The sequence below is a fragment of the Loa loa genome (assembly GCF_000183805.2).
Source record: "Loa loa unplaced genomic scaffold supercont3.273, whole genome shotgun sequence".
Classification (NCBI taxonomy): domain Eukaryota; kingdom Metazoa; phylum Nematoda; class Chromadorea; order Rhabditida; family Onchocercidae; genus Loa; species Loa loa.
Window position 1 is genome coordinate 18,144 of NW_018108453.1, and position 27,575 is coordinate 45,718.

Below are 27,575 nucleotides of genomic sequence, written 5' to 3' on the forward strand. Positions count from 1 at the left end.
TCTCTCTCTCTCTCTCTCTCTCTCTCTCTCTCCTTTTCTTATCCTTTTCTTAATTATTAATAAATAATTTTGTGCTATCAAAATTTAAGAGTTAAATTTAAAATTTAACATCAATTTTGATATTATGAACAGATTAAAGTACAGAAGAAGTGATAATTTCATTTGATTATTCTTTCATTCTTGACCAATTGTTTAGTGTTATATATTTGCCAAAAAATATTTGCATTTATTTAAAATATGAATGTTTTTCAATTGGTTTGTAAAAATTTATAAGATACAAATACTTATTTTTTTTTCAGTTAATCATATTGTGAATTTAATTAATTATTAATTAACTCATTATAGCATTCACGTAATGCACGTCAAGAGAAGTTAATCTTGAAATAGTCACGTTTCCTTTTTGCCAAAAATTTTTTATATTACCGTAATAATACCCTTCATCAATATAAACTTGTTAATATTTAGCAATTGATTAATCAACCATAAGTAATAATTTGTTAATATAAATTACTGATAGCACAGTGATAAATTTGATCAAAGCTTAACACAATCGATGAAACCGAAGGGTACTGCAAATGGGATAAATCAAATATCAGATGATAGGACAGGTTTAAATGGTACTGTACAAGCACCAGCAATTACTCAACGAAATTTTGCCGATGATAAGGGGTCATCTTTGCCATTTGGTGAGGTAAAATTGATTTTATATTAACAGTATGAATTTCATACAAAAAAAAATCGAGGGAACCAAAAATCAAGAAAAAGAAAAATTAATTGTTTAATAGAATTTTTTTTTAAGTTCAGATATAACCCTCAAAAATCAGTGTTGTTGGAAAATTCATTTACTTCAGGATAATCCAGTGATAATCGATTCTTCAATACCGAATGAAAAACGAAGAAGACGACGAAAACGGCGGCAAACGTTAAAGGTATATTTTTGGGAATTTTGAATAAATTTAAAAACAAAATTGGAAATTCGTATTATTGAATAATTTGAGCAAGAAAGTAAAGGTAATATTAAATTAATAAAGATACCAATCGCTTAGCTTTTTTTCGCTTAGTTTTTATGTATCAAATTATTTTAATTTTTGTTATATCAGATATTTTTTTTAGTTTATTCAATTTATCTTCCTTGCTTTTAATGACAACATAATGAAATTTGTCATCAAATTTGTCATTCAGTATTGAAGTAATTAAATATGACAGAAAGGTAAAAAGTTAGACAAACATATTTATTGTTAGATCCAATTTCATCGCTTAGCTTTTATGCATCAAATTATTTTAATTTTTGTTATATCAGATATTTTTTTTAGTTTATTCAATTTATCTTCCTTGCTTTTAATGACAACATAATGAATAAATAATAAAAACAATTTCAAGTTTAATTTTGCATCCTAAAATTTGATTTCACTTTTTGTTATGCAAAAATTTTTCGCTATTTTTGATTAAAAAAAAGATAACAACGAAAGAAATTTTAATTGAAATTAAATATTTCTTTTCAACATATATTGAAAGAATATTTTGCATAAATTTTATGAATGAAAAAGAGTAATAAAATGTAAATTACCGTAATCTAATTATAGTTCCCTTATTGCCATTAAGATTTTTTTTAGGTTTTCAATTTTTAATTACTGTTTAAAGACTTTTTTTTTCTTGTTAGAATCTTTATAAAACCATTTTGAATAAAGTTTCATTATGATATCATTAATTTTACGAATATTTAATATTTTAGGTTTTGTAAATTTAATAGATTTTTTTTTTTTAGAAGTAAGGGCTAATTTTGATTCTAAGAAATCAAGAAATTGCTGTACTGAATATAGTAAGTTAAAATTGGTACTGAAATAAAATTAACCAAAAAATTGTTGATTATTTATTAAAATAAAATACAGAAATTAAAATACGGAAATTAAAATAAAATACAGAAATTGTTAAATGAAAATGAATCGAAAAAACGAAATAATATTGCCTTTTACGTAAAACATTTAAGACTAGACATAAGGTACAATGAAAATCATCGGTTATATCAAAAGAGATGAGATCAATATTTATTGGACAGAAAGTTTGACACGAGTGATTTTCACGTAAGGTATTACGTAAGGTATTATTTTCACGTAAGATATTTAGGTATTCACGATTCAGTTTAAAGTACGATGGAAATCATCGATTAGATTAAGAGGAAACAAGATTAATATTGGATGGCGGAAAAAGTGTAACATATTTAACATATAAATGAGAAAGATAAGCGATTAATTTTGTTGATTAAATTTTCTATATTTTTAAAATTTTTTAAAATTCTTTTACCAAACCATTAAAAGCTTTGAAAATTTATATTAAAAGATGAAATAACATTAATACCAATCAAATTATTTTAATAAAAAAACGAAAAAATAAATAAATAAATAAAAAAGAGAAGCGAAAATTTTGTAAAAAATTATGGAATCTAATGCATGCGAAAAGTTATTTTTCATTTCATGTTTTTTTTTTATTTATTTTTTCTTTTTAAACTGCAAATGTTTTGAAATAGAAATTATTAATTAATTGCGATTTTATCTTCTCTTAATTGACCTTTCATATACATTTATTATACCTCTTCGTATGACTTATTTCATAAATAATTTATTTTTCAGCTTGATAAAAAAGTCATAATTAATATAATTGTAGCAATAAATAATGCTAAAATCATAGCAATAAGGCATATAATCACTTAACAGTAATTGATTTATGATAAAAATTTTTGCTATCGTTTTTTTTTTTGAACAAAAAATTAAATTATTTTTGCCAAAGTAACGATGACATATATAAAGTGTCATTGAGATGACAGTAGAAAATAGGAAATTGAAAATAAACCTTTACTAGAAAAAATGATAGAATAGAAAAATTGCAAAAAAAATATTTCAATAAATTGCAAAAAAAGGGATGAAATTTTAAAATTCCACATCTTTTGAAAATGATTTCATTAGCCGACAAAATCTAATAAATGAAAACAAAAAAAAAAATATGTTGAAAAATAAAAGATAGTAGTAAATTAAAGATAATTAATTGCTAAAAATATCGTGACGAAACGAAGAAAATACAATAATATTAGGATAGATTTGTTTTTTAAATTTTAAATCGGTAATATTTCTTAAGCTTTAATTGAATGCTTGAAATTTATATTAAAATGTATTCGTTGTTAATTTAAAGGTTAATCATGATAAACAAGAAATGGAACTATCAAAGGAAGCGAAAGTTGAAAAAGCAACCGGTGGTCGAACAATTTGGCGGAATATAATTTGGCTTATAATACTTTTTGCATATTCCTTCATTGGTGGCATTATTTTTAGCGCTATTGAAGGTAAAAATATGACTTAAAAATTATTTATTTCTAGCAAAATCTCTTCTCATTTCTTCTCACATATAAATTTTCGAGAAAAAAAAAATTTCAAAGAAAGCATGAAGTTTAATCATTGTACTTTGATGTTGCTCAATTCATTTTAAATTTCAAAAAAAAAAAGAAAAATTTCGGAAAAAAAGACCGTGAATTTTGATTTTTGAGCATTGATGTTTGATTTCATTAAGTCTATTTATAAATTTTAGCACTTTATTACTGAATGTGAAATTTATGAGTATTAGATATTGTATTCAATTACATTTTGTATTCGATTACACGTTATTTATCCAAATAGTTCGAATTTCAAAATAATAAATTTTCTTTTATTTTTTATTTTTATTTTTCTTATTTGATTCATTCTTTTTTTTTAGGTAGCAATGATAAAAATGAAATTCTGATGAAGTACAGGCATGATATGGATTTGTATGAAAAACACAAAATGTATCAAATAAAAATTTTCAAGTACATATTACCAATTAATATTTATATCATTTTAATATTATTTCACAAATTTTTGAAATTTCACAAAACTTAGCTATTCCAAAAGTTTATTTTCAATTTTAAATTGAAGAAGCAAGAAAAAAAAACAAATATTAATTATTACTTATTTACAATGATGTGATGAAGAATGACATATGTTTGAAATTAATCAATACATTTTTTTTTTTTTCATTAATTATTACACTGTTTATTGAGTATTTATTAATAATTATTAATTAATACTAAATATTTATCAGCATAATGATTTAATAATCATTAATTTACAGTGATCAAAGTAATTGGAAAATATATTCGTATATTTTGCTAAAATATAATTAACTGATATAGTTAATGGATTAATTTAAACTTAACACGGTAACAACTAATGTGAAAATGATGAAGAGAGAAAAGTTTGAAATAAGAAATGTGTAAAAGAGTTCTTTCTTTTTTGTTTTTTTTTAATGGGAAAAACATTAGTTTTGCGATGAAATTAATCATATTAATTGTTTTTGTAGTAGTAAATTTTAAAATATTTGTAAATTAATTATATTAATTGATTGTAACATTTGACTTATGATAAAATAACAAAAAATTTCGTTATTTTCATGCATAAAAATATATTACAATTAAATTTATAAAATTCAAAAAGAAAATTAATGAGTGAATAAAATTATTTTAAAGAAATAATTTAGGAAATTATGGGAAATTGATAGAAATGAATTATTATCTGCGCAAAATCAAAGTATTAGCACATTGGAGGCGGAAAATTACAAAATTAAACTTGCTCGTGATGAATTCAATTGGTATGAACATAAATTAGGAATTGAAATTAAACAACCAGTAATGGAAGATACGAAATGGAATATTTGGGGTGGTGTTTATTATTCGGCCAGTTTGTATACTACTATTGGTATATTTTACATTAATCATTATTATCTAAAAATTGTTTAAATTAATTAATGCCTCAAAAATTCTTATAATATACTGACAATTTAAAATTCTGTCCGCAATTTATAAATATTTCTTAAATTTTATTAAAATTTCTAAATGTCCCATAAATTCATATATATTGTTAATTTGAAAATTTTTTTAAAAAAATTTCCAATATTTCATGAATTCTTCATAAAGTGACAGTTTGGAAAAATTTCATTAATAAAAAAAAAGAATGTATAATTAATTATTAATACAACAATCATTATTTGATGATTTTTTTAGTCAAAAAAAAAAATTTTAATTTCAAGTTTAATACATCTTGAATTTATCGTCAGTATTTACCCAAAAATAGACGAATAATTTTGCACTAAAATAATATAGTTTTAAATTCAAAACAAGTTTTTTAATTTTTCGATCATAAAAATTTATTTTAAATTTAAAATAAATTAATTAAACCATTCATTTATTTTAATTAAATATTGCAGATATATTATATGTTAAACATATTATAATACATAGTATCATTTTAGAAATAATCAGATTTAAAATGTTCCAATAAATTTCAAATTAAATTTAGCAAATAAAAAAAAGGAAATTAATTACATGATATGATACAACATAATGTACTAATTACTATTGTAATGTTTAAGTAATTGAAATGAATGAATCCAATAATAGATAGATTTAATTTGTAAATAACTTTTAAAAAAATAAAACTTCATTTTATTTGTTTGCCTTTTTTTTTTTTTTCAGGTTATGGAAATTTTCATCCTGTAACACCCGCAGGTCGGATAATATCGATGATTTATGCATTTTGTGGTATACCATTAGTTTTTACAATCCTTTTGGAATGGGGTTTTTTGTATTATACCTGGTTGGATATGTTTTGGAAATGGTTTAATGTAAAATTATGTTCAAATGCAATGAAGAAACATCACAAAAAACGTCTTGAAAAAGAAAAGTTTATTTTTTTTCCTCAATTATTTATGTTTCTTTTTTTTTTTATGTTTAGGATCAAGTTTTATTCATTTTCGCTTTTTTTTTTTAGGAAAAAAATATCTATTTTATTTTTTATTTAAAATTTGATTAAAATAGCTTTAATCAATTCAAGTAATAAAAAATGAAAGAATTGATAATTTATTTGAGGCATTTATCAATTCCAATTCCTATTACTATTGAAAAGACATAAAAATTTGTGCTTTTAACACTACATGTTTAATGAAAAAGAAGGTTGCATTAAAAAAGTTGCATATTTTAGAAGTCGTCGTGCCGGAAGTGATTTATCACTTAGATTAACATCACTTGGATCATTAACTCAATTACCACATACCCATGATGATTTACATCAAACTGATCATCAGGTAAAATTCATTAGATTTATGTGCTATTTAGCAAAGATTAAATAAAATAATTAAATCAACCTTCCCTTTTCACTCTCATAAATATTTCCTCTTCCTCTCTTTGTGATAATTTTTTTCATATTTTAGAAATTCCCAATTTTTATTTTTAATATTTTATTTAAGTTAAAAAATACATTGCTTTAATCTTTTTTTGAAAATAATTTAAAATTTATTTTTATTTCATCTTGAGATTGTTATTTTCTTAATTTTCTTGTGTATTTTAATGAAATACTTACATATGAACTCTGCTTTTCTTTCTTTCCGTTTACCAATAATTATTTAAAAGTGAACCTTATCAATCAGCATATGTCTAATACGTTCAATGATTGAATTTCAGATGGAAAGTGGTAAAAAAATAACACAATTACCAATTAAGCTTAGCGAAGTGGAAAAACAACGTACCGTACCCCTTAAAGCTGCATTCATATTTTTTTCTTATGGATTTTAATTAGTGCCTTCGTTGTACGCCTCTGGGAAACTAATTGGACTTATTTTACCGCTTACTACTACTTCTTCACTTCACTTACTACAATTGGTTAGTCTTTCAAAAAATTCAAAAAAAAAAAAATTATCGCTTTTTGTGGAAAGCTAAAAAATGTAGAAAATATCGTAATGTGAGCAGTTGGAAAGCATATGAATATTAAAAACGAGGAGAATTTCTGAATTTTCTTCATATGTGTTTAAAATTTACTTGAAAAATTTTAGGACTTGGTGATGTTGTTACAGAAACACCAAACTATATTATTTTCAACTTGGCTCTTACAATGATAGGTCTTTCTGTCGTTGGCTTATGCGTTGCCATTGTACAGGTTATTTTTTTTAACAACGAATTTATTTAAATCGATATTTGAAAATTTTTTAAAACTCATTTAATCACTTTTTCTCCATAAGTGGTAGCATAAGAACGCCTTTTTTTTAATAAAATGAAAAATAAGTCCTTAATAGAAGAAAAAAATTGAATAAAGATCGAAAGCTTGTTATTATAGGCAAAAATTCGTTTAATCTTTGATCGGATGATTCGTTCAATCGATAGCCAATATCGAATAAGACAGATCGATCCAGATGTCGCCACAATGACTGTAATACCGGATGAGAAAGAAGGCGTTAAAAGGTTGTTTGTTCAATACATATGTATAATTATCTCTCTTGTCTGATAAAATGCTAACATAAATGCTGCAAAAACATTTGAGAAGGAAATGTAGGGAAGGATTTTTGTCTTTTGAAAGATTGAGGGCATTGTACGAAAAAACCTGAAATGTTTAGTCTTGTAATACATCTAATAAGAGACGCTATTTTACGTATCATCATGAAAGATTGATTGTTTAATTGAAAAAGTAACAAAGTAATTATCGTATTTCATAAATTAATGTGGAATCATAAAATTATCAGAATAAAATTTAAGGCTCTGCGAAGCACAACCAATACAAGATCGTATCATTTACATAGCAATGGATGAGCATAAAAAGCAACTTCTTGAAGATAGATGGCGACAAAGAAGTTCTATGGTAAACAGGTTAGTCTTGTGAAAAATAGGTTAGTTCAACCATAAACAAGCTAGTAAAAAATGCCCTCCCACTTTCTTTTTTAATCTTATTAGGATTATTTCCTGCACTGCTTAATTTGATGATGCTGAACATTTCATACCTTGTCAAAACAGCTTTCCAATAAATACTTAACGCATTTGACTGAATTCAGTTTCTCCATCTTCATCGCCAAAATTATACCAAGAATTTTGTCTATTACAACGTTACCGTACTTTAACAGTCGATTTTAACTCATAAAAAATATCTGAGTCAGGAAAGTTAATAAAGCTTACATATTTTCAGGATAATTCAAACAAGGCCAAATCGTGCTGACAAATGTATCCAAACTGGCCAGAGAGTTGATGAACAACCACCAATACGACTGGAAAAACAAGACGAATGGGAAAGTGGAAGCAGTACGTTATCGGAGGAGGATGTTATTGATTACGATCCCATCACTGGAAAACAAATTGTACCACCGAACTCACGTCGATATATTTATACGGTTTTTGACTGAAAATCCTGAAAATGTCATTAGGTTGGTTTTATCATCTCAATAGTTTTGTATTACATGTGTTATTTATGGATGGTAAGAGCAATGTCTTGCTTTACTGCGCTTAAAAAAAAAATGTTTTCGGTTTTTTTGAATAAACTATATTAAATACAAAGATAAAATGTAGCACAGAATGAATACCAAGTAGTATTTATACTAAAAACAACCTAGCATGTTATTAAAAATTAGTCATGCCATATTAATGACTTAAGCTTCGTCATGCTCAGTGATGAATAACATAATCTTGTAATTTTGTGGCGTCAAGAAGTTCTTTTAGTACAACAATCACTTACTTCAAAGAATATTTCTGATGCTATAGTAACTGATAGAAAAGAATAGCTTAAAATTACGAAAGCCATATACTTCGTAATATCAGCAGACACTATTATCGTCAACTATTTTCCATGCATTGATCGGGAGTCGAGAGTGAATTTAACAGATCTGCACATTGTTGAAGAGTTGTTTCAGAAATCTGCAAAAATTTTTTTTTCCACATTAGTAACAACATTTCATTCTGAGTTCTCCTTTTTCATTCCTAAAATCTATCAACAATGTGCATCATTAGATGAAATCGAAAGTGTGTCAGAACACCTACATCGATATGAAATAATGCGCATTCTTAAATCAGTGAGATGTTTTGCGCCGCAACTGCCGCAAAACTAAAAAAACCTTCATAGAAAATCGTATAAGGTCAGTTTAATAAGCAGTTGTCGAAACATGTACCAACCTTAAAGTGTACTAAGCTAGGTTTTTCTGTTGATCTTGATTCGACAACTGGAACTGTTCCTTTTAACATCTCGTTCGTGGCATTATTCAAAACAGATGACTGAAGTGAATCAGGAATAATTTCAACATCATTTATGGGTCCGGACAGAATACTTGCACTATCTTTCGGAGAAAGCACTGGAAGATATTTTGGTCAAATCCAATTTCTATTACAGTAATTTTAATTCTCACTACCAAAATTGACCAGTGAATAACTTTTAGCTTTTTTTTTCCATCTGTATAAAATTAAACTATCGCTAAGCTCTCTTCTTTTCACAGATAAAGATATCAGAAATCCCGATAAATCAACCCATAAATCAAACAAAAAAACTTTTCAAATATTGCTTTAGTGATCACGTTGAATTTTTTTTCATTGTTCAGCAAAGAAGTGAAAATATGTAACCTTCTTCGACTTCACCTTCTTTTTTAAATAAGTCCACGAGAGCTTGCAATCTAGGATTAATTTCAAATTTATCTTGCTTATCAACTTCATTAGTTCCATGTTTGTTGTCGCGCACTGCAAATATCGCCTGCAAGAGAAGAAGCAATCGTAAAATTTCAACTAAATTGCAAAGTTACATTGTTATAAAGATAAAGCAAGTACAATGTTCCATATTTTCATTTTCACACTAATCAATCATTTGACATGCAGACCGATGATTTCTGGCGAAATCTTGTCCTGCGCTTCCAACCTGCACGATCCATACCTCGACTACTGTACCAAAAGACTCCAGCTTTCTTCCTCGTTTTATGTCGGGCTCTTGCACGTCGGCAAAATTCACAAGCTTCTCTTGGCATCAACCTTATTAGCTGTGAAAGAATAATCACAGTTCATAAAATTAAAATATTCGGAAGTTTTTAATTAATGTTCCACTTACTTACCTATAAAAGTAATCGGAAATTCATTATCTTGCAAAAGTCACTGACATATAAAACTCAGACCCCTTATTGATAACGCCAATACCCACAAGTAAGGGTAACTCAACATTCAAATTCTCCCACAGAATTTAAGTACCCGATCCAATCGCATCCTTATATACCGAATAAATATTTTAAATCCACTTATAACTCTCCCCTAAAAATCTTCGTACATTTGATGAAAAAATCAACACCACTATTTCCTTGGATAGTAAAAACCATGTTTCCTTTTAAATTCAAATTCCGATTTTCCCACCTCAAACTCGTCAATTTGCAGCACTATACCCACCCTTCCCTTCACTACCACCCCACTTCTACTTTTCTTAATTGATTTAATAAAATTACGAAGGGGAATATTGTCTCTCTTAATTCAAATCTATGTTCAAATAATACTTTAAAAATTATGCATTGAAAAATAAATGTGTTTCAATGCACTCCATTAATAAAGAAGTAATACCTATTGGCAGTTTTCAGCGATATTTTTATGACACTGAACATAGTGAAGCATATGCCAAATATGACAAATTCAGGCATCCAGAAACATGGCAGAAAACTTTGAAAGTGAAAATCAAATTCAAATAAAGACAGGTAAAGACGTAATAGCAAACAGGTGAAACGAAATCAGATTATTAATTTCAAACAAGGAGACTGCATACAGTATGGAAATTTTAAGGAATGGTTTATATCATTAAGAGATAGAGACGGAAGTAGAAATCAAAAAATTGTCAATAAATCCTTCAAATTAAAGAAATGGGAGTAGATTTGCTTTTTCTTCCAAATTTTAGGAGGATAAAGACATCCTGAAAATTAAACACAATAAACAAAACGGGTTCAGCTATCTGTCAATTGTTAATCCACTTAGTGATTACTAAAAACAATTCTTTTCTCTGAATCTACCTTATTTGCTAGTATTGCTACCATTATTATTGCTGTTGCCTAGATATCTGAATCAGCTTTATTTGAGGTAGAATTCGCTACATTTGATTGCTTCGTCAAAAAAAAAAAGAAAAAGAAAAAAAACAAAAAACAAACGAAGAAACAAACAAATCTTCAAATCAAGGGAAACTATAAAAATGTAAGTATCGCAAAAGTGAATGCTTAAGACAATAAACTGTGACGCTAAACTTGTTCCAGCTTCATACATTCTTCGCAAGTAGTGTCATCAGCGCTGATATAGAGGCTTCATACATTCTTCGCAAGTAGTGTCATCAGCGCTGATATAGAGCGTGCGGAAGAGAGTTCATTATGGAAGTTCTCAGCATTAACTGCAATAATATCTGTTAAAAGAGGTAAATGACTGACTGAAATGTGTTTAAAGTGAAAATAAATCAAAATCCAAACGAAAGTAACGCCGAAACTTAAAAAGTAGTTCCAAAAGTTCTTTAAAAAATAATAAAAAGAAAAAGTGATATCACGAGCTTGGGAATAACTGCCAATATTCTTTGTTCTATTTCAATATTATGGCAATATGTTCTTGTTCTATTCCAATATCTATGCCAATATTGACTCTTGTTTTATTTGTGTTTATTTTATGCAAAATTGTTTTCCTACATCGTCAACCCAGTTTCTTATTCCTCCAGTTTCTTTCTATAATTTTCAACTCGTTAAGAATTTAATAAGATTCTCTTCAATTACCATTCTATATCACCTCGCAAGGCCACTCTTTATTAATCCGTTCAACAACTTGTGATCTTTTTATATCAGCAAAATTGAATTTTATCCACTCAGCTTCTTCACCAGAAATTATGTAACCTACGAGCTAACTGTTACGAAACAAGAATCAGGAAATAGACCTACATGGTGTATCAAGAAGTAATCTACTGAGCTGGTACGACTCTACTTTTAATATTGAAGACAAGAACAATCGACGATTGATCTCTGGCAAAGCTCGAAATGTCTTGAGCATTACATCGGATACAGCTCCGCTGACGAAAACTCCCCAACGATGTAGAACCTAAAGATTTTAGATTTTTGATGAAAAATGAAAAAACTATATGCAAATATCTGTTAGATAAATTCTTCAACAGCTCCTGATGCCACATATAAAGCTCAAGAACAAGAACTGAATAGCGAAGCTACAATATTAATATCAACAAGCAACAACCCCAATCGTCACCATTCAATGTGTAAGAGATAATTCATTAGGATGTATTCGAAGTTATTTCTTTTCATATTTCTGACTTCCTTTTATTTATTCATTTTTCTTAAATGTGTACGAACAGTTTTGACAGCGTGGAAAACATGTGCTGCTTCATCCATTCGTCCTTCTGATAGTCGTGTGAATAAAGCAATGTGAATAATATGCGGACGGAGAGCAAGTAACGCAGCAAAGTTGTGAAGTGCCCATTTGTTAGGAACCACTGAAAAGTGCTAACTTAACATTTGTTGACACGAGATCCTTTTCAGTTAATGATGAACATTTTAATCGCAAAAAATTATCTTTAAAATAGACTCAACTAACTTGATATTTCTTCCATTAGAACGAAAAGCTGGTGATCAGACCACGCATAGCATCCAAGATTTGAAGTGTTCGTCAGGTGATGAAAGCCAAGCGCTATTGAACCTAGTAATCTCATACATATGTGCTGTAAATTAACACCTTCTTCACATAAGATTTTCCAGTCGATAATCTCTGCAATAATATATTTTTTAAATGTAATATGAACTTTATAAATCAAATAAAAAAATCATTGCAAGCTAGATTATCTCGTTCTACTAAGACTTTGGACTAAGATGAGAAAAATTAAAACTATGAAAAACACTTACTATGTCCATTCTCAACATTTTTTAATGGTCCAAACATGATCATAAACAATTTCCCCTGAAGCTTCGTTGTTTCTTGTGTGCGTAAAATTGCAGAAATCCAAAATCCATAATCCTTTTTATCTTTTACTGAATGACTCATAAACAAGCCTTGAAGGCGTAATCGAATCTCAAAGTCGTAAAAAATTATGCATATCGCATTCAACGGAAAAAGTAAAACAAAAAAAAATTATTCAAGTTGAACCAACAAAATCAGATACTATGTGATATGTCATTCCTTGCCTGCTAAATCCAAACCTAAATAGACATAAAATAAAATATCTTACCTCCATCTCCAATGATGGATATTTCCCAGTTTTTTCAAGCAAAATTCTATGAAGCAACTGGCTTAACCCAGTGTAATACATAACTACATGCATTAGCGCTTCACATTCACGAAAATCCCACTTTTCGCAAAACTACAACAAGGAATGAATGTGAGTATAAAAGCATCACTCATAAAAATGAATATAAAAAAAAAATGAATATAAAAACATCACTCACTTCTGATAATCCCTTTACTGCTAAGAAAATTGGATCCACCGATTTATTAAAAAGTTGTTCATATGTTTCTATATTAAACATATTTTGCTTTTTTTGTGACAGTGCTCTTAGTCGATTATAAGTACAAGTTATAACTTTACGATATCTTAGAATATACGCCACAGAATATTGAAATGAGTTATTGTGATTTAGCATCCTTCTGAAATGCAATAGTAAATATTGCCGACAAAATTTCATAACCCCATTCTTGAGGACTGTTCCAAACATTCTTGAGATCAATTCCAAACATACCGCCATGAAGAAACGACCCCATCCAAGCCAATTTGTGATGTCTTCATTCTGAAAAAATTCAAAAATTTACAAATAGTTCTAAAGAGCAAGACAATAGCTTCCTGACAGATACGAATTACCTTGGAATAGAAAGAAATTAAGAATGAACGACGACTTCGAGAATCCATAACAACCGTACTCGCCTTCAGCAGCATACCTGAGAGATACAACAGTAGCTTAGCAGAGTTACAATAGCAATGACAAATTTCTTAATTATAAGAACTAACCCCATGAATAAAACGGGTCGGTATCAACAATGATATTCTCCATGTGCGCTGTAGTTTCAGTTAAAAATTTTCGACGGGCATTTTCCAACAACAAATAGCACCGAACTTCGCTGTTAAATGTTTTTGATGTCAAACCAATAGACAGCAAATGCTTAGCTGAAAAATGCCATAAAAGATTGATTATACGAAATGTTTAAATGCTGCAAATGAGAATTTCTTTTCGAATTTCAAAACCTTCGAATATAACAGTATTTTGTATATGACCGGAGTTGCAGGATAAGTGCTACAGGGTTTTGACAATTTAGATGAGTAAATAACCACACCTGTTATTAAATCCAATATTTTTGAATATAGTGAAATTAAATTAATAAAGATGAACCAGAAATCTGATCAAAAAGACTATGGAGCAATTCTCGTGGAAGTACTCGGAATATCCCAAGAGAACCCCAATCTTTTTTTTCGTTAATCGTTCGTCCGATTTGTTTCTTATCCACATTGCATGCTAAAGTGCTGCATTTTAGTTTAAGCATTATTCATTGTAACTTTCAATAAAAACAGAAAAAATGAAGAAATAAGCTATACGACGATGAAACAGAAATCAAGAGAAGATTCAGGGAATTTTAGAAATTAAATATTGATCAGAAGTATAGTAAGCTATCAATCTCACAGAGGAAATAAAAGGCTTACCTTGACCAGAAATATATGTCCGTTTCTGACAAACGTTGGTAATTTGACCAGACAGACAGATCCTATCGTTCCTATCCTAAACAACTACAAAATTATTAGCTAAGAAATATCAAGTAAGGTTAAATAAACAAAACAAGTTATGTTTGTTCCATTAAATACTTTTACAAACAAAATTTGCATCAATATATAAAGTTTATCATGGTGTCTTTGATTTATTTTCTGTGACACATGAGGGATGTGCGTCCAATAATAGCCGCATAAGGATTATTTTCCCTGTTAAATTAAATCATAAACACTATGGTAAAATTAGCTCTATGCTTATTGTAGTAGAATTTTAATAAACCACTTCCCCATCAAGGTATGGATGAGTTCCATATTTTGTGCCTTAAGAGCTTTATGGGAGTTATAATATTCAGCATGTGAGAAGCTTAAATTAACTTTTACGGAGTTTCTAAGTTTCCAGAAATCTTCAATATTTGACACGTTAATATAATGAGAAAAACAATCCGTTCCTAGGAGTGAGCTATTAACCTATCAGGTGCTCATTAGTTGAAGCCAAAAGGTTAGAATTGTTGATGACTTAATTAACTGAATTAAACTAATCGATATTTTAAAATTTATTCCCTATTATTATTAAAACCCAATAAATCAAGACTGGTTCGAATGATTATCGAATCTTCAAAAAAAAACAAAAATTGAAATTCACTTCTACCGATTGATTACATGAGATTAAAGTTAATTATAGCATTAACCATATATGCATTGGATAATTCATTGTAAGTACGCCAATTTTCATCATTCCTATCAGGAGACCAGTAATCCTGTACAAAGCTTAATCGAGGTGTTACCATTTTTCGTTTTATATTCTGCATTACACTTTTTTTTCGATTGATTTATCTGATGTACGTAACCTGAAATAATCCAGCGCATCATTTCATCTACACATATAATATTAATTAGAAAAATTATTTCGTATTATTTAAATTCTATTTCACTGATAATAAATCATCATTAAAAGATGAATGTTTATGCAGAAAATGTATTTTTAATAAGTATCCGTTCAATATTCGGTATATGCTTTATACAGAAAAATAAAATCGTATCTATGATATACCCTATTATATCCAGAAATTTCTATCATAAAAATGGTAGTTTAGCGATTATTAATAAGAAGTAAAGTAACAAAAGAAATGTCTGCTAAAGAAAAAGAGAAACAACATGAACCATCTACAATGTTCTCCGAGTAACCATTCACTCTTTCTTCCTCATCATATAACACGATATGCGATTACGTGCAACAATGACGATTACGTGCAACAATGACGATTACGTGCAACAATGAAAATTACGTGCAACAATGGAAATTACGTGAAATAACATAAATTATTTGCGGAAGTGAAACATCCCAGGATTTTTTTTTGCTTACATTTTTAATTGAAATTTATTGAGATTGACTTTTTAGTGTTTAGCAAAAGACTCATTTCTTTATTGAGATTGGCTTTTTAGTTTCAGCAAAAGACCATTTCTTTCTTTTCCTGTTTTTAAATAATAACCAAGTGATAATTAGTCTTTAAGAATATAAATCTGAAATTAAATTTCTTTTTGAAACAATTAATCAAATGGATTGATAATATTCACAATTATGTTGATTAATAAGCAATATTGCAAAAAAATAAGTCTAGAAATTAATGATTAAATTGGTTATTGAATAAATGATTAAGTTTACAGGTAAGCAATTCCGTAAATAGGTTAATAAGTTGTACCTATGTTACTAGGCGAATAAATTGGCAAAGAAGTAAACGAACTAGTTATAAATAAGTAATTTAGTAAACTGGTGGATGTGTTAACAAATAATAGGTTAGCAAATTAATAAGTAACTTGGTGTAAGGTAGTTGGATAAGTTAATGATTAAATATATTAGCATGGTCAACAGATAAGCTATGAAGTTAATAAATAAGCGGGCAAGTTGGTAAATAAGTAACTAGCTTATGGAATGCAAATCTTGATATCAAATAAAATTTAGTAGTTAATTAGCAATTGGTATAAATGATTTAGTATATATCAGCAAATAAAAAAATGAGTAAATCAGTAAAGATAAATAAGTGAACAAAGAATTGGGCAAATCTATTAATTAAGCACTGGATTAAATAAACGTAGTAAACCAGTTAATAAATGAATACATGATTAAGTAATTGAGTTAGCAGGTGAAAAATTAATTAAAATATATGATGTAGTAATTAAATTATGCTTCATTTTATGTCAAAATAATATCAAAAAGGACAATTTCATTCCTCGAAAATGATTTAATTGTTTACGTCTAACAGTAAACAAACAAAATCACGTTCACGTATTTTATAAACATTGTCAAAAAGAAAAAAATTAGAAGTTGAAAAATTTATTTCATTTTTATTGCTAATATTTTTGTATGCGTTTATATCATATTGTATATAAATCACTTTAAAAAATTTTAAATTAATATTGTTAGCAATATAATTTCATATTTCAAATGTTTTCATTCCTTTCATTTTTCTGATTAGCAATTTCTACCATTTCACCAATTGGTAATACTGTATTTCTCCCACAAATACAACTGTCATTTAAGCTTAATGGTATATTTGATTTCCTGGCATTGTCCGATTTTACAAGATCCTTTGAAACGGATGGTATCCTGAAATAGTATGCGCTTTTCCGGTTATACATCAAAATATTTGCATGTATGAAGAAAAAGAAGCATTAAAACTATTTCATTTTTTTACTTACATTTTTCGCAGCACCGATAAACGACCGGCCATTACAGGTGTCAAATTTTCATCTTCAATCACTTTTAATTTTTTGCTGAAATAAAAATTGATTTACTTAATTGAAAAATTCAATTTTTTTACTTATAATTAAGAGTAATTTCTTACTTATTCATCAACCTTTTTATATTAAAAACAATTAATTTTGGCAAATGTAAGAAAAATTGAGTTAATTGGAAAGTTTGAATTTTGATTTATATTAGCTTATTTACACTAAAAATGGTACGAGTTGATCAATTGGATAAGATGACAAGTAAGTAAACAGTGATAAGTAAGTAAACATTTGTAGTAGTTATGCATAATAAGCCTTTCATTTAAACAAGCCATTTATTGCCATGTTTTTGATTGTATTTTATTAGCATTGAAAGGTTATCAATGATAAGCTCATTTTTCGAATGATACGTTGATAACAAAATTACTTTTGGGAAAAAAAAACCCTTGAGTTTTAAAATTTTCAAATTCATTTATCAATTAAAAAATTTTTAGTCGAATTCATATGATCTATCAGGTAAATTGCTTCAATAATTTTTCAACCATTTTCTTCTTCAGCTCGTTTCTTTGCCAAAAATTCATCCTTAAGACGGGAAGCGCGATTTCCCAATGGTAATTCATTGGGTTTTTTAGGTGGATTTATCGGTCCTGTTGAATGAACTGATTTCGATCTTTGTCTGATACTTGATTTTGTAATAGATCTAGGCTAAAATAATCGACATTAAATAGGATTAGTCTGAGATGGTCGATATTATGAACGGGTTTAGGCTAAAAACTTTGCACTGTTATTAGACTTAGGCTAAAATGTTTGATTGTACGATAGGCTCAGATTTTAAAAAAAAAAGTCTTTTATTAAGCATATTTGATAGTATGTTATTTCTATACATGAATTTATTGTAACATTGAATCTTTAGAAAGAAGATACGAGTTCTTGTCTTTTCTGAACTAATCCTAAGATACCTGCATTATGCGTTATATTTTGACAAATATACCGCCCTAGTGAAACTAGCCGCCTGACAACTGTCTTCGGCACGACTCATTAAACCACCGAATTAAAATTAAATTAAAATCAAAAAAAGCGCTAGTTGAAATCAAAAATTTCGAAACATATATAATACTTTAATTCTTGCTTTATCGAATAGTTAAGGAATCGAGGCTACTCATTCAATCATTTCTACTTACTTCAAGAAGTATCAAATGATCTAGTGGATTGACCCATCCTACTTCTGGAACTATTAATAATAATTCAACAGTTTGATCCTACTGCAAACTATCTTTTCTAGCGATTTACACTAAAGTCTTACTTTGTTATATTGAAATATTAGCTAAAAACATATGCAAATTTCTTGCCTAATAATAGTTCCCTTCATTTTTTTTGTGACATTTTATTAAAATTATCATTTTTAAACTTCGTTTTTGCTATTTGCAATAATTTGCATATTAATGGAACAAAAATTTTTGAATATATTTGAAAATATGCAAGAAATTATTAACGAAATTGAACGATTTACTGTCATTATTGTTGGTGTTTTACGGATAATTTCACGAATTGTTTTTGGTCGTGATATAAATTTGCCCGATCGATTGAAATTTAACATGTATCGTTGAAGAAGTGGATAGGATTTTCGTCGTGCTGGTGATGACAAATAGTTAAAAAATTTTATTGGCTCATCCAAAAATGATCCTTAATTTTCGATATTTAATTTTTAATAACAAGTAATATCGATGTATCATTAGTAACAATTAAATTAATTGCCTACTAAATAAATACACATAGAGAATGTTTAAAGCCCATGCAAAGTTTCCATTTCTTTTTCTTTTTTTTTTGTTTTTTCGAACTAGATATTTAAGTAATGAAGTTAGTATTTCATGGAAGGAAAAATCATTGAATGGGTCAAAGAATATTTACTTCTACCTGTTTGCCCGGTGATTTTGTCATTAACACTATTCATTGTTGACAGCGAAGTATTGAATGATGTATTTCCAAATGTATTAATTTGTTTCATCTCATTTGATGTGCTTGAAATTATCATAGATTAGCGGACAATTAATTTAAATCAACATTTCATTTATTAAATTAGAGTTTATGATATTAATTCATTTGGTATCATAAAAAGAGGAGGAAACTCTTATTTAAGATTTAAGTTATGAGATTAAAAAATAATGAATTATAAAAGGTGATCCAATAATTTTCAAGTTCCAAATGATTTAAAAATTCAAATTTGTATAAATCATGAATGAATATATTTCATAATAAATATGTGCCAGTGTTTTATTGCTGTACTTATTAAATTTATTGCATAGATTATTGTTTAGTTCATTCGTATTTTCTTGATCCGTTTGTATAGCTCTAGTAATAAATTCCTTTCCGGTCATATCACTTAAACGATGGTCACTTTTCGGCGAAGAATTATTATTTCGTGTCATCCTGAAATTTGCTTCATATATTCCAAAAAATTTTCCTATTTTCTTCAAAATGTAACTTAAAACGTTTATCACGTATAGCTCTATTTATTATATATAGTGTAATAAGCGTAATCGTATCTTACACGCTGGCGTAACCGCGTTTCAGAGTAATATAATGGTAAAGAATTTACGTAAATGATTGTATCATTGAATCAATTTATAAATGATTCCGTCTTTTGTTTTGAAATCAACGTATATCGACGTATTATAATGTTTGGCAGCGTATTTTACATGATTGACAATTTGGAATGTTAAAGTTAGTGGAAATTTTTGCAAAAAAAAATTCTTTCTCACTCTTCATTTTCAAATTTTTTGATATATTTGTATATCTATAACTTGAAATAGTATTATCATGTAGGGCAACGTTTCAAGTGGCTTTTACACGTAGACATAACCGTGTTTTAACGTAAAATAAGCAAACAGAAAAATAGGGTACATACATTTGAAATTCTTGACCTTTGTTACAACGATCTTCCACGTGATTTGGAATAATTTGCGTTTGATTGTTAGCAATAAAGTGTCCATCAATCATATTGATTGCTTGATCCATATTTTCACTGTTGATAATTACGTCTATATTATTTCCCAAATTTGCATAATTCTTGCTACCAGTCTGATGTGTATTGGATTCAGTTTGCGCATTGTTATTGATTTTTGGCAATATTACCATTGTGTCTTCAATTGTAGGATTTGGATTTCCTGTTACTGACAAAGGATATTTTTCCGGATGCTTCGTTCTCATGGATGAAATCAAATGATGATTTCCAGATTTTCGAATTATAGATTGTGATGGACTGCTAGTAATTTGTAAACGGCTTAATTTCTCATTTAATTCAATGATTAAAGCTCGATTTTCTTCGGATAATGTACGATAAGGTGTATCACTTCGAGATGCATTTACAAGCATTGTGTTAAAGAATAGCGAATTTTCCTCTTTTTTGTCGGGATATGAAAAGTGCTGTGCCGTAGTATTATTAATAACGGTGTTCGGAGTTGACATGTTTTGAGGTAAGTTCGTCGTCATATTTCCTCTCATATTTCTATCATTCACTGAAGCTTCCGGAAAAGATGATCGGATAATTTCGTTAGTCTTCGGAATGTTTGTTTTAACAATAGTTTCGTTTGGTAATGAAACAGTAGTGCTACCGTTATCTGCTGCGCAACATGAATTAACAATATTTCCGCTTCTATGAGTAATAATAACATTGTTTCGGGAACTGATACTGTCTGGTCCCGAATTTGCTATAGCGAGGGTTTCCGATATTTGTTTTTCTTTTGGGGATTTCATATGAGGAATATTGCTGCCGAGGTTGTTCTCGGGAATTTGCCGATTATTGATAGTTCTAGAGGAAAGTACAGTATCCAGAGCAGGATTTACAGTTAACTTTGCAGGAGTACTAGAATGCAATTTTTGCTCCACATTTTCAGGATGTTCTTCTGAATTTAGTACTCTATCTTTGTGTAGTATATCGGGATAGTTACCATTCGATGAAATGCAAGTGTTCTTTCCAGCATTTTGTGCAGCGCAAGAGGTACCTTCATCCAATGAAGAAATAATATCTATGACAGGAAATATGGTTACTCGTTCGGGAGCAGTAAACTTCTGCATCGAATTACCATGAATTACCTGATCAGGTGCGTCCAATTGTGCCGGCATATTGCGCGAAATATTTTTTCTCACGACATACGTTTTATTTATGGTATTATTATCATGAATTACCTGATCAGGTGTATCCAATTGTGCTGGCGTAATATGCGAAGTATTCGTCCTTACGGTAATTGTTTTATTTATGATACCATTATCATAAATTCTCTGATTAGGAGCAACCGATTGTTTCGATTTATCAAGTGAAGTATTTCTTGTCACGGTAAATGTCTCATTTACAATATCTTCGTGTGTTGTTGTAGCCAATTGTTGGATTGTATCAGGCAAAATCTCCAGTTGATGATATTTGACATGTTTTGTTGATGGAAGAACCTTAGAAGTTGTAATGGAATTGCTTCCGCTTGAAAAAGGAGATCCTGAAACGATAATATCCTGGGAAATATTACGTGAAATTGGTACTTCTGGTTTTGTTGCGTCACCGGCATTTCGTTTTGGAAGTCGATTATCAGCTCCGGTTTCAGGATTCCAATTGTAAGTTTTGCATAGCTCTAATACAACTTCTCGAGCAACTTCTTCAACTGGTACATAAACAGGCTAAAAAATATTAGAATTGATTTTCTCCTGTTATTTTTTAAGTCAAAATATGATTTTTTCAAATATTTATTTCGAGAAATGTTGAAAGTACTAAAATATTATTTTCAGATAGTATGTAAGAACAATACTTCTGGAACAAAAAATGAACCTAAAGATTATTTTAAATTAATATCAATCTAACGACATACTTTCGTTAAAATTATTGTAGGTCAATGCTACATGACATTTGATATATTATTATAAATACTGATATATATCACTGGCATATATTTACTCCGATATATAAGTGTATTGCTCTGACTATAAGTATTATTACCTTTTCAATTAAATTCGATGATCATTTACTCTTTTAAAAAAAAAGTTAAATTAATCCAAAATTGTGGCAAAAATTAAAATCTAACATAGGAAATTGAACTATCCAAATCAACTGATGAATTCGTGCTAATTAATCGTTCATTTGCCCATTCTTCAGCTGCATGTAAAAGACTTGACATGTCGTCGCTAATATTCTTACCATCTTCACCCATCTAAAATATTTTTAATTCTGTTGCTTAAATTTCATTAAGTGCGTTTGATTGCAACATTTCAAAATTAAATTTTAATTTTTGCTACCAAATAAGTGTCATGTTTATTCTTATATAGTATAGTTTAGGATTTATTAATTCTTAGATATTTACAATAGAATTCAAGCAACAAAGCTTCTAACGATCGAAATAAAAAGAAAATACAAAAAAGAAAAAGTGGCAAGGATAGATTAATAAGAATCGATGATACTACGGTTGAATAAATATGATGAAATTTAAGCAGTTGAATAGAAATCGTAATAACTGCAATAAATAAGGATAGATCAATAATAATCATACTTCAGTTTACGATATATAATAGCGATAATTATGATAGTAGTGATAACTGTTAGGAGAAGTTGTAGGAATGTTAGTCTGTCACGTTGATTTACGTGTAGAGTGCGTGCGAGCTAAATTAACAGCCACACTTTCAAGACGTTGTTCTGGAAAAATGACAGATTTTTGCAAAATTCTGGTTTTTATCTTAAACTGAAAATTAAGTGCAATCACAAACATAATAACAACGTGGGCATAGGATTAAAGATTTAAACTAGCTTGTTCAGCATGTTGAATATGCATGCAACATACAACTTGCTATTGCAAGTGTGTTACTACATGCTTATTCATTATGCATGCAGCGTGCATTACTACAATTGGAAAAGTATACGTTACTTTCTCAGAATGTAACGTATACTTTTTCGGAATATAAATTTTATTATATATTAAATTTCAAGTAAATACTGGACAAATATTAAACATAATATTAGAAAGTGCTGCAACGATCCTGCAATGTCTCAGACCGAAAACTGCTTGCTGGTTGAATGGTATAATCTAGCTCCGAGGTGCTAGTAGCAGGTCGATGTAATATTACAAGGTGAAGGTATGATGTTTTTGTTCTACTGGTAGGATGATTATTTCGGATTTAGTAGAATGCTACTGATAAGTAGGAATGAAAAAATGACGAAAGAAGAATAAAAGGTTTTGAAAGATTGTGTTAGGAAATAGGAAGTAATGCGAGAGAGATTAGAGGAGTGGAAGAGATATTAAGGATTGTTTGGAATGCAGTGGTTGAAAAGGAGAAATATGTTCAGTGTGCTAGATGAGATAACAAAAGACTATTAATAAATATCAGGCGAAAAGATGAGAGGGATTGTTTACTGATAAGGGATTGCGAAATGCCGATGATATAAAATAAATGGATAAAATAATAAACTTAAAGATTTGATGATTGATAGAAAGGCTTATGTTTCTTTATTCAAGAAGGAATGACAGAGATGAAAATGTAAATTGCAGGATGTCAGTGATTAAGGAATACATAAAAAGGAAGGAGGGAGGTTTTAGTTTGAAGATTTCGAAATATCGTATTTAATGATATATAATATATGCTATCAAAAGATCTATTTAGATTTCGTTCCTTATTTCAGAGTAATTGCAGTATCATTTGATACCTCACAGTATGACGGAAACACCATCAAAAACTGCTAATCATCAGCGCTTAGCGGAAATGTCCATACATTTAACACCACTTGGTGCTCGAGTACCATACAGGTAAGCTATGTTTTTTTGTCACAGGTTTTATGAGTAAATATTTATTTCAAAAATATTTGGTATTAGTAAAATACTGTCCTATTATTTCTACTTTTACTGTTATAGTTGACTTATTTCTTGCTTTAAAAAAATATCCAGCTTATCATGTGACATATTATCACGTACAAGGTACGATTTGTTTCGTCTTATGCTTTTTCATTTTGTTTCTTTCACGTGTTTGTCTTTTAGTATTTCCATTGATAATCAACAAAATATCTGGGTAGCGACGAAGGGAGGACTGTTCAAAATGGATCGATTCGGCGAACTGCTTTTCCAGGAAAAAAATGATTCCGCAAAAAAAGCTGAACCATTTTGTCAAGTGGCATTTTATGAAAATAGAGTAATAATTACTTCTTCCTAAACTGTTTTTCCTTATGTGATTAGAATTATTCGGTATAGCCATATCATTCATCTATGAACTGCTCATAATAATGTGTTCAGTAACAATAATATGTTCAGCAAACGTTGCTTACGTCAAAAACATTTATGATCATCTCTCTTTCAGATAATTTATGCTTATTCGGAAGGTATGTCAGGTTTAACGTTACTCAAAATAATGACATTGGATGGTGAAACGATCAGTGAACAATTTGTTGACGGCAAAATACAAAGTTTAAGCGTAAATGATGGCGGTGAAATGTTTTTGACCAAGCGAGTAAAGGGCGAGGATTCCATTGTCTACAGGTATGTTCGGAAACAGTGAAATTGATATCCACCGTTTCACTAAAGACTTTATTTAATGGAGATTTTCAGTTATGTTTGATTACTTATGACTCACCTTTTGTAGTTCGGATATTTGTTGTCCAAGTTGTTGGAATGAAGTGATCTGCGAAGATGAATACGTTTTTCAGACAGTATGTGCCCTATCCAGCGATCTATTAATCGCCTCAACCTGCACTTTACCTATCAATATGTACTCTAGGTTATTTAATTTGAATGTTAATTTATTCATTACTTTGCTCAAAATAATGATACTGGATGGCAGAGCGATCAAAAATTAACATTTAAATTATTCATTTTTTATTTAACACAGATTTGCACTAAATTTTTATCGTGTAATAAATATTTGAACAAGTTTGTACCAACTTTAGAATTAGAACAAGTAAATCTATGAGCCGCAATCATTTTGCTTCATTTTCCGCATTTTTTGGAGTGAACTGTTAACTTAGCAAACAGAATAATGGTCTATTTCTGTCTTTTTTTTCGGCAGTCTTGCAGTATTTGTTTCACTTATCCAAAAATTTCTTGGATGTGGTGATCGATACCACTTATTCATATCACATTTTATGTGGTAGGGATGAGTGGTATCGATATGTTGAAATCCTTTGGATGAAATCCTTTATTCTTATAATCTTTTTTTGCTATCATTTTCCAGGCAGTTCCTCCGACTAATTAATGTAACAGAAGGGAAAGTGGTCAAAAGTTTCAGTAAGGAAGGAAAAGAAGATGGACAAATTTTTTTTCCTCTCTCAATACAAAAGTTAGTTTGGTTTTTATTTTTATGGATTTCTTTTCGTAGTGGTAACTTATCTTTTATGGTGCTGCAAAAGATATTGATCAATAGATCGAAGTGCTTATTTAGCCTTTCAGACTGTGCCATATCATTGCTCATCAAAGGTAGCCAACAGTGTAATTAATTTAGGAAGTGAATTCTTTTAAACATAAGTAGCAAGCAGATTGTAAGAAAATCGTAAGAACTTTATGCCTTCGAATTTCGTTTGCTATTCTATGTATGAGTTCAAATGAATTCTTCGCCGCGATTAATTCTGCGTTACGTAAAAGTTCTACATGATGTATTCCACTTTTTACTTGAGCAGAGAAAGAGAAATAATTCGAAAAACAGACGCAAAGAAAGAGATTCAAAAAGTCATTGCTCTTGATTCTATATATAATGTAATTCGAATGAATTATAAGACTCAAGTATTTCTACTACTCAAACATTCTAAAAACGATAAAAATAGTTGTGATACCACTGATATAGTAACTACATGCACACAAATTACTTCCATTTAAAGCATTAGCAGCTTTACTGGCTATATTAATTATTATTTCTGAATTGATACCATTGTATGATAGCATCTCTCCAGATATGGAAGTGACGTTCTTGTCTTGGATAAAACAGGTCGGATTCAGCAGTTCACTCAAGATGGGGAATTTGTTCGCGTAGCTGCAAAGATTGATGCTTATTTAGGGAACGCTTTCGTTGTTGATGAAGACATGGCTGTTATAGCTTGCTCAGGGATTGTATTTGATAAAGTATGTTTATTTAAAAAGTTAATTGGATTTTACAAGTACTATATAATCATCTTTATTGATTCTAATGTTGTTCGCGTTTTAACTAAGCATGAAAGTTTATTTTACTGAAATCGCCTTTAGTCGTCTCCTTCATCACTTCGTTACTTTTCTTTTTACGGAACTATTCAGTGATTTTGTTTGCAGGATAACCAAACCATTTGCGATGATTGGGTGGAAAAGGTTCGACTGGACGGTAGCAAGTGGTTACCTGATCCAGATTTTGTTGATAAAAAATAACGAAATATTTCCGTCACTCTCAAGTAAGCTGTGATAGTAAAAGTAACTTTATCGATCTGATACTTTTTGTATTTTTATCTTTAATCAGCAGGTTTGTAGAATAATGTTTACTGCATTTATTAATGTAAAGTTCCACAATGGTAATGCATCATCGTTAGACTCAACCACTTTTATTTTCATGCTGAACAGCTTATATTCATGAATTTAGTTAATCGTAATTTCTGTAAAATTAGATATAGTTGTTTATCGGTTATTCTTCATGCCTATGCATATTTATTTATTTGTTCACTTATCATAATAGGTTAAATATCTCTTCTTTATTTCATAAATACAACTATATGCTTCCAAAGTACGAAACAATTTATAAGTTCAGGAAGTTTTTTCCTATCGGAATTTTATATTCCTTTATCTATTTCAAAAAAATGCAATGCATAGTGAGTAATCAGTGTAAGCAGTTGTATGTCGATTTACTAACCTGGTGTCATGAAAGATTTTTTTCTTGATCGGCATAGGCGAATAGTTGTGATAAAGATTTATTGGTTGACTGTGAATTTATTCTTTGTCTTAAACTGCTTTTCGGTCGCGTTTTGAATGTGAGGAAAAAAGATATGATCGTTATGTCGTTTTAATTTGATGTAACTTCATTCATTCCAATTTTACTTCGAAATTTTGGTAGTTTGAGTGGTATTGTAATAAAAATTACATCATTCTGCAGTGTAAATTTCAAATTTCAAAATATGAACCATTTGTAGAATAAAATACAAAAAAAGGTCACGAAGACCACCGTCATGATATCAATTAAACAATAAAAGATGATCACTTTCTCGCTTATCAATATAAATACATTCTTTGTCTTTCTCCCTTCCTGGTCTTTTTTACTACCTATTTGTACTTCCGTTCGCTCATTGCTGTCATTCATCGAATTTGTCATTCAGCTCTTCCTGTT

At 28.9% G+C, this 27,575-nt stretch overlaps 7 protein-coding genes across 7 annotated transcripts; 3 read left to right on the forward strand and 4 right to left on the reverse strand.

The window, feature by feature from the left end:
• Positions 1–515: 515 nt before the first annotated feature.
• Positions 516–950, forward strand: LOAG_03654 (hypothetical protein; the record flags this gene model as incomplete). Its single annotated transcript, XM_003139191.2, has 2 exons — positions 516–691; positions 852–950. The coding sequence occupies exons 1-2, from the start codon at positions 554–556 to the stop codon at positions 948–950; spliced, it is 237 nt and encodes a 78-aa protein (XP_003139239.1). The 5' UTR covers positions 516–553.
• Positions 951–3,177: 2,227 nt separating this feature from the next.
• Positions 3,178–8,223, forward strand: LOAG_03655 (hypothetical protein; the record flags this gene model as incomplete). Its single annotated transcript, XM_003139192.2, has 10 exons — positions 3,178–3,334; positions 3,742–3,832; positions 4,543–4,760; positions 5,537–5,744; positions 6,042–6,144; positions 6,521–6,581; positions 6,889–6,992; positions 7,170–7,294; positions 7,586–7,696; positions 8,010–8,223. Exons 1-10 carry the CDS (start codon positions 3,205–3,207, stop codon positions 8,221–8,223), a joined length of 1,365 nt encoding a protein of 454 aa, XP_003139240.1. The 5' UTR covers positions 3,178–3,204.
• Positions 8,224–8,650: 427 nt separating this feature from the next.
• On the reverse strand, positions 8,651–9,822 carry LOAG_03656 (hypothetical protein; the record flags this gene model as incomplete). The annotated part of the gene is made up of 4 exons (XM_003139193.1): positions 8,651–8,731; positions 8,987–9,162; positions 9,428–9,554; positions 9,679–9,822. 4 exons carry the CDS (start codon positions 9,820–9,822, stop codon positions 8,651–8,653), a joined length of 528 nt encoding a protein of 175 aa, XP_003139241.1.
• Positions 9,823–11,124: 1,302 nt separating this feature from the next.
• LOAG_03657 (hypothetical protein) lies at positions 11,125–15,364 on the reverse strand (the record flags this gene model as incomplete). Its single annotated transcript, XM_003139194.2, has 12 exons — positions 11,125–11,243; positions 11,740–11,896; positions 12,163–12,302; positions 12,404–12,574; positions 12,709–12,874; positions 13,032–13,163; positions 13,489–13,587; positions 13,659–13,735; positions 13,806–13,961; positions 14,185–14,307; positions 14,493–14,568; positions 15,245–15,364. The coding sequence occupies 12 exons, from the start codon at positions 15,362–15,364 to the stop codon at positions 11,125–11,127; spliced, it is 1,536 nt and encodes a 511-aa protein (XP_003139242.2).
• A 1,630-nt stretch (positions 15,365–16,994) lies between these two features.
• LOAG_03658 (hypothetical protein) lies at positions 16,995–17,284 on the reverse strand (the record flags this gene model as incomplete). Its single annotated transcript, XM_003139195.1, has 2 exons — positions 16,995–17,160; positions 17,253–17,284. The coding sequence occupies 2 exons, from the start codon at positions 17,282–17,284 to the stop codon at positions 16,995–16,997; spliced, it is 198 nt and encodes a 65-aa protein (XP_003139243.1).
• A 2,830-nt stretch (positions 17,285–20,114) lies between these two features.
• On the reverse strand, positions 20,115–22,474 carry LOAG_03659 (hypothetical protein; the record flags this gene model as incomplete). Its single annotated transcript, XM_003139196.2, has 2 exons — positions 20,115–21,947; positions 22,349–22,474. 2 exons carry the CDS (start codon positions 22,472–22,474, stop codon positions 20,115–20,117), a joined length of 1,959 nt encoding a protein of 652 aa, XP_003139244.2.
• An 866-nt stretch (positions 22,475–23,340) lies between these two features.
• Positions 23,341–26,913, forward strand: LOAG_03660 (hypothetical protein). Its single transcript, XM_020446384.1, has 8 exons — positions 23,341–23,390; positions 23,935–24,058; positions 24,287–24,437; positions 24,603–24,781; positions 24,885–25,019; positions 25,473–25,577; positions 26,185–26,353; positions 26,537–26,913. The coding sequence occupies exons 2-8, from the start codon at positions 23,967–23,969 to the stop codon at positions 26,627–26,629; spliced, it is 924 nt and encodes a 307-aa protein (XP_020303267.1). The 5' UTR covers positions 23,341–23,390; positions 23,935–23,966; the 3' UTR covers positions 26,630–26,913.
• Positions 26,914–27,575: the final 662 nt, after the last annotated feature.

Bases quoted from the DNA above. Each gene is read 5' to 3' on its own strand.
- LOAG_03660 (XM_020446384.1), top strand. From the start codon at position 23,967: ATGACGGAAACACCATCAAAAACTGCTAATCATCAGCGCTTAGCGGAA. The intron at 24,059-24,286 runs GTAAGCTATGTT...TTTGTCTTTTAG, and splicing joins GGTGCTCGAGTACCATACAG to TATTTCCATTGATAATCAAC. The intron at 26,354-26,536 runs GTATGTTTATTT...TTTTGTTTGCAG, and splicing joins CAGGGATTGTATTTGATAAA to GATAACCAAACCATTTGCGA.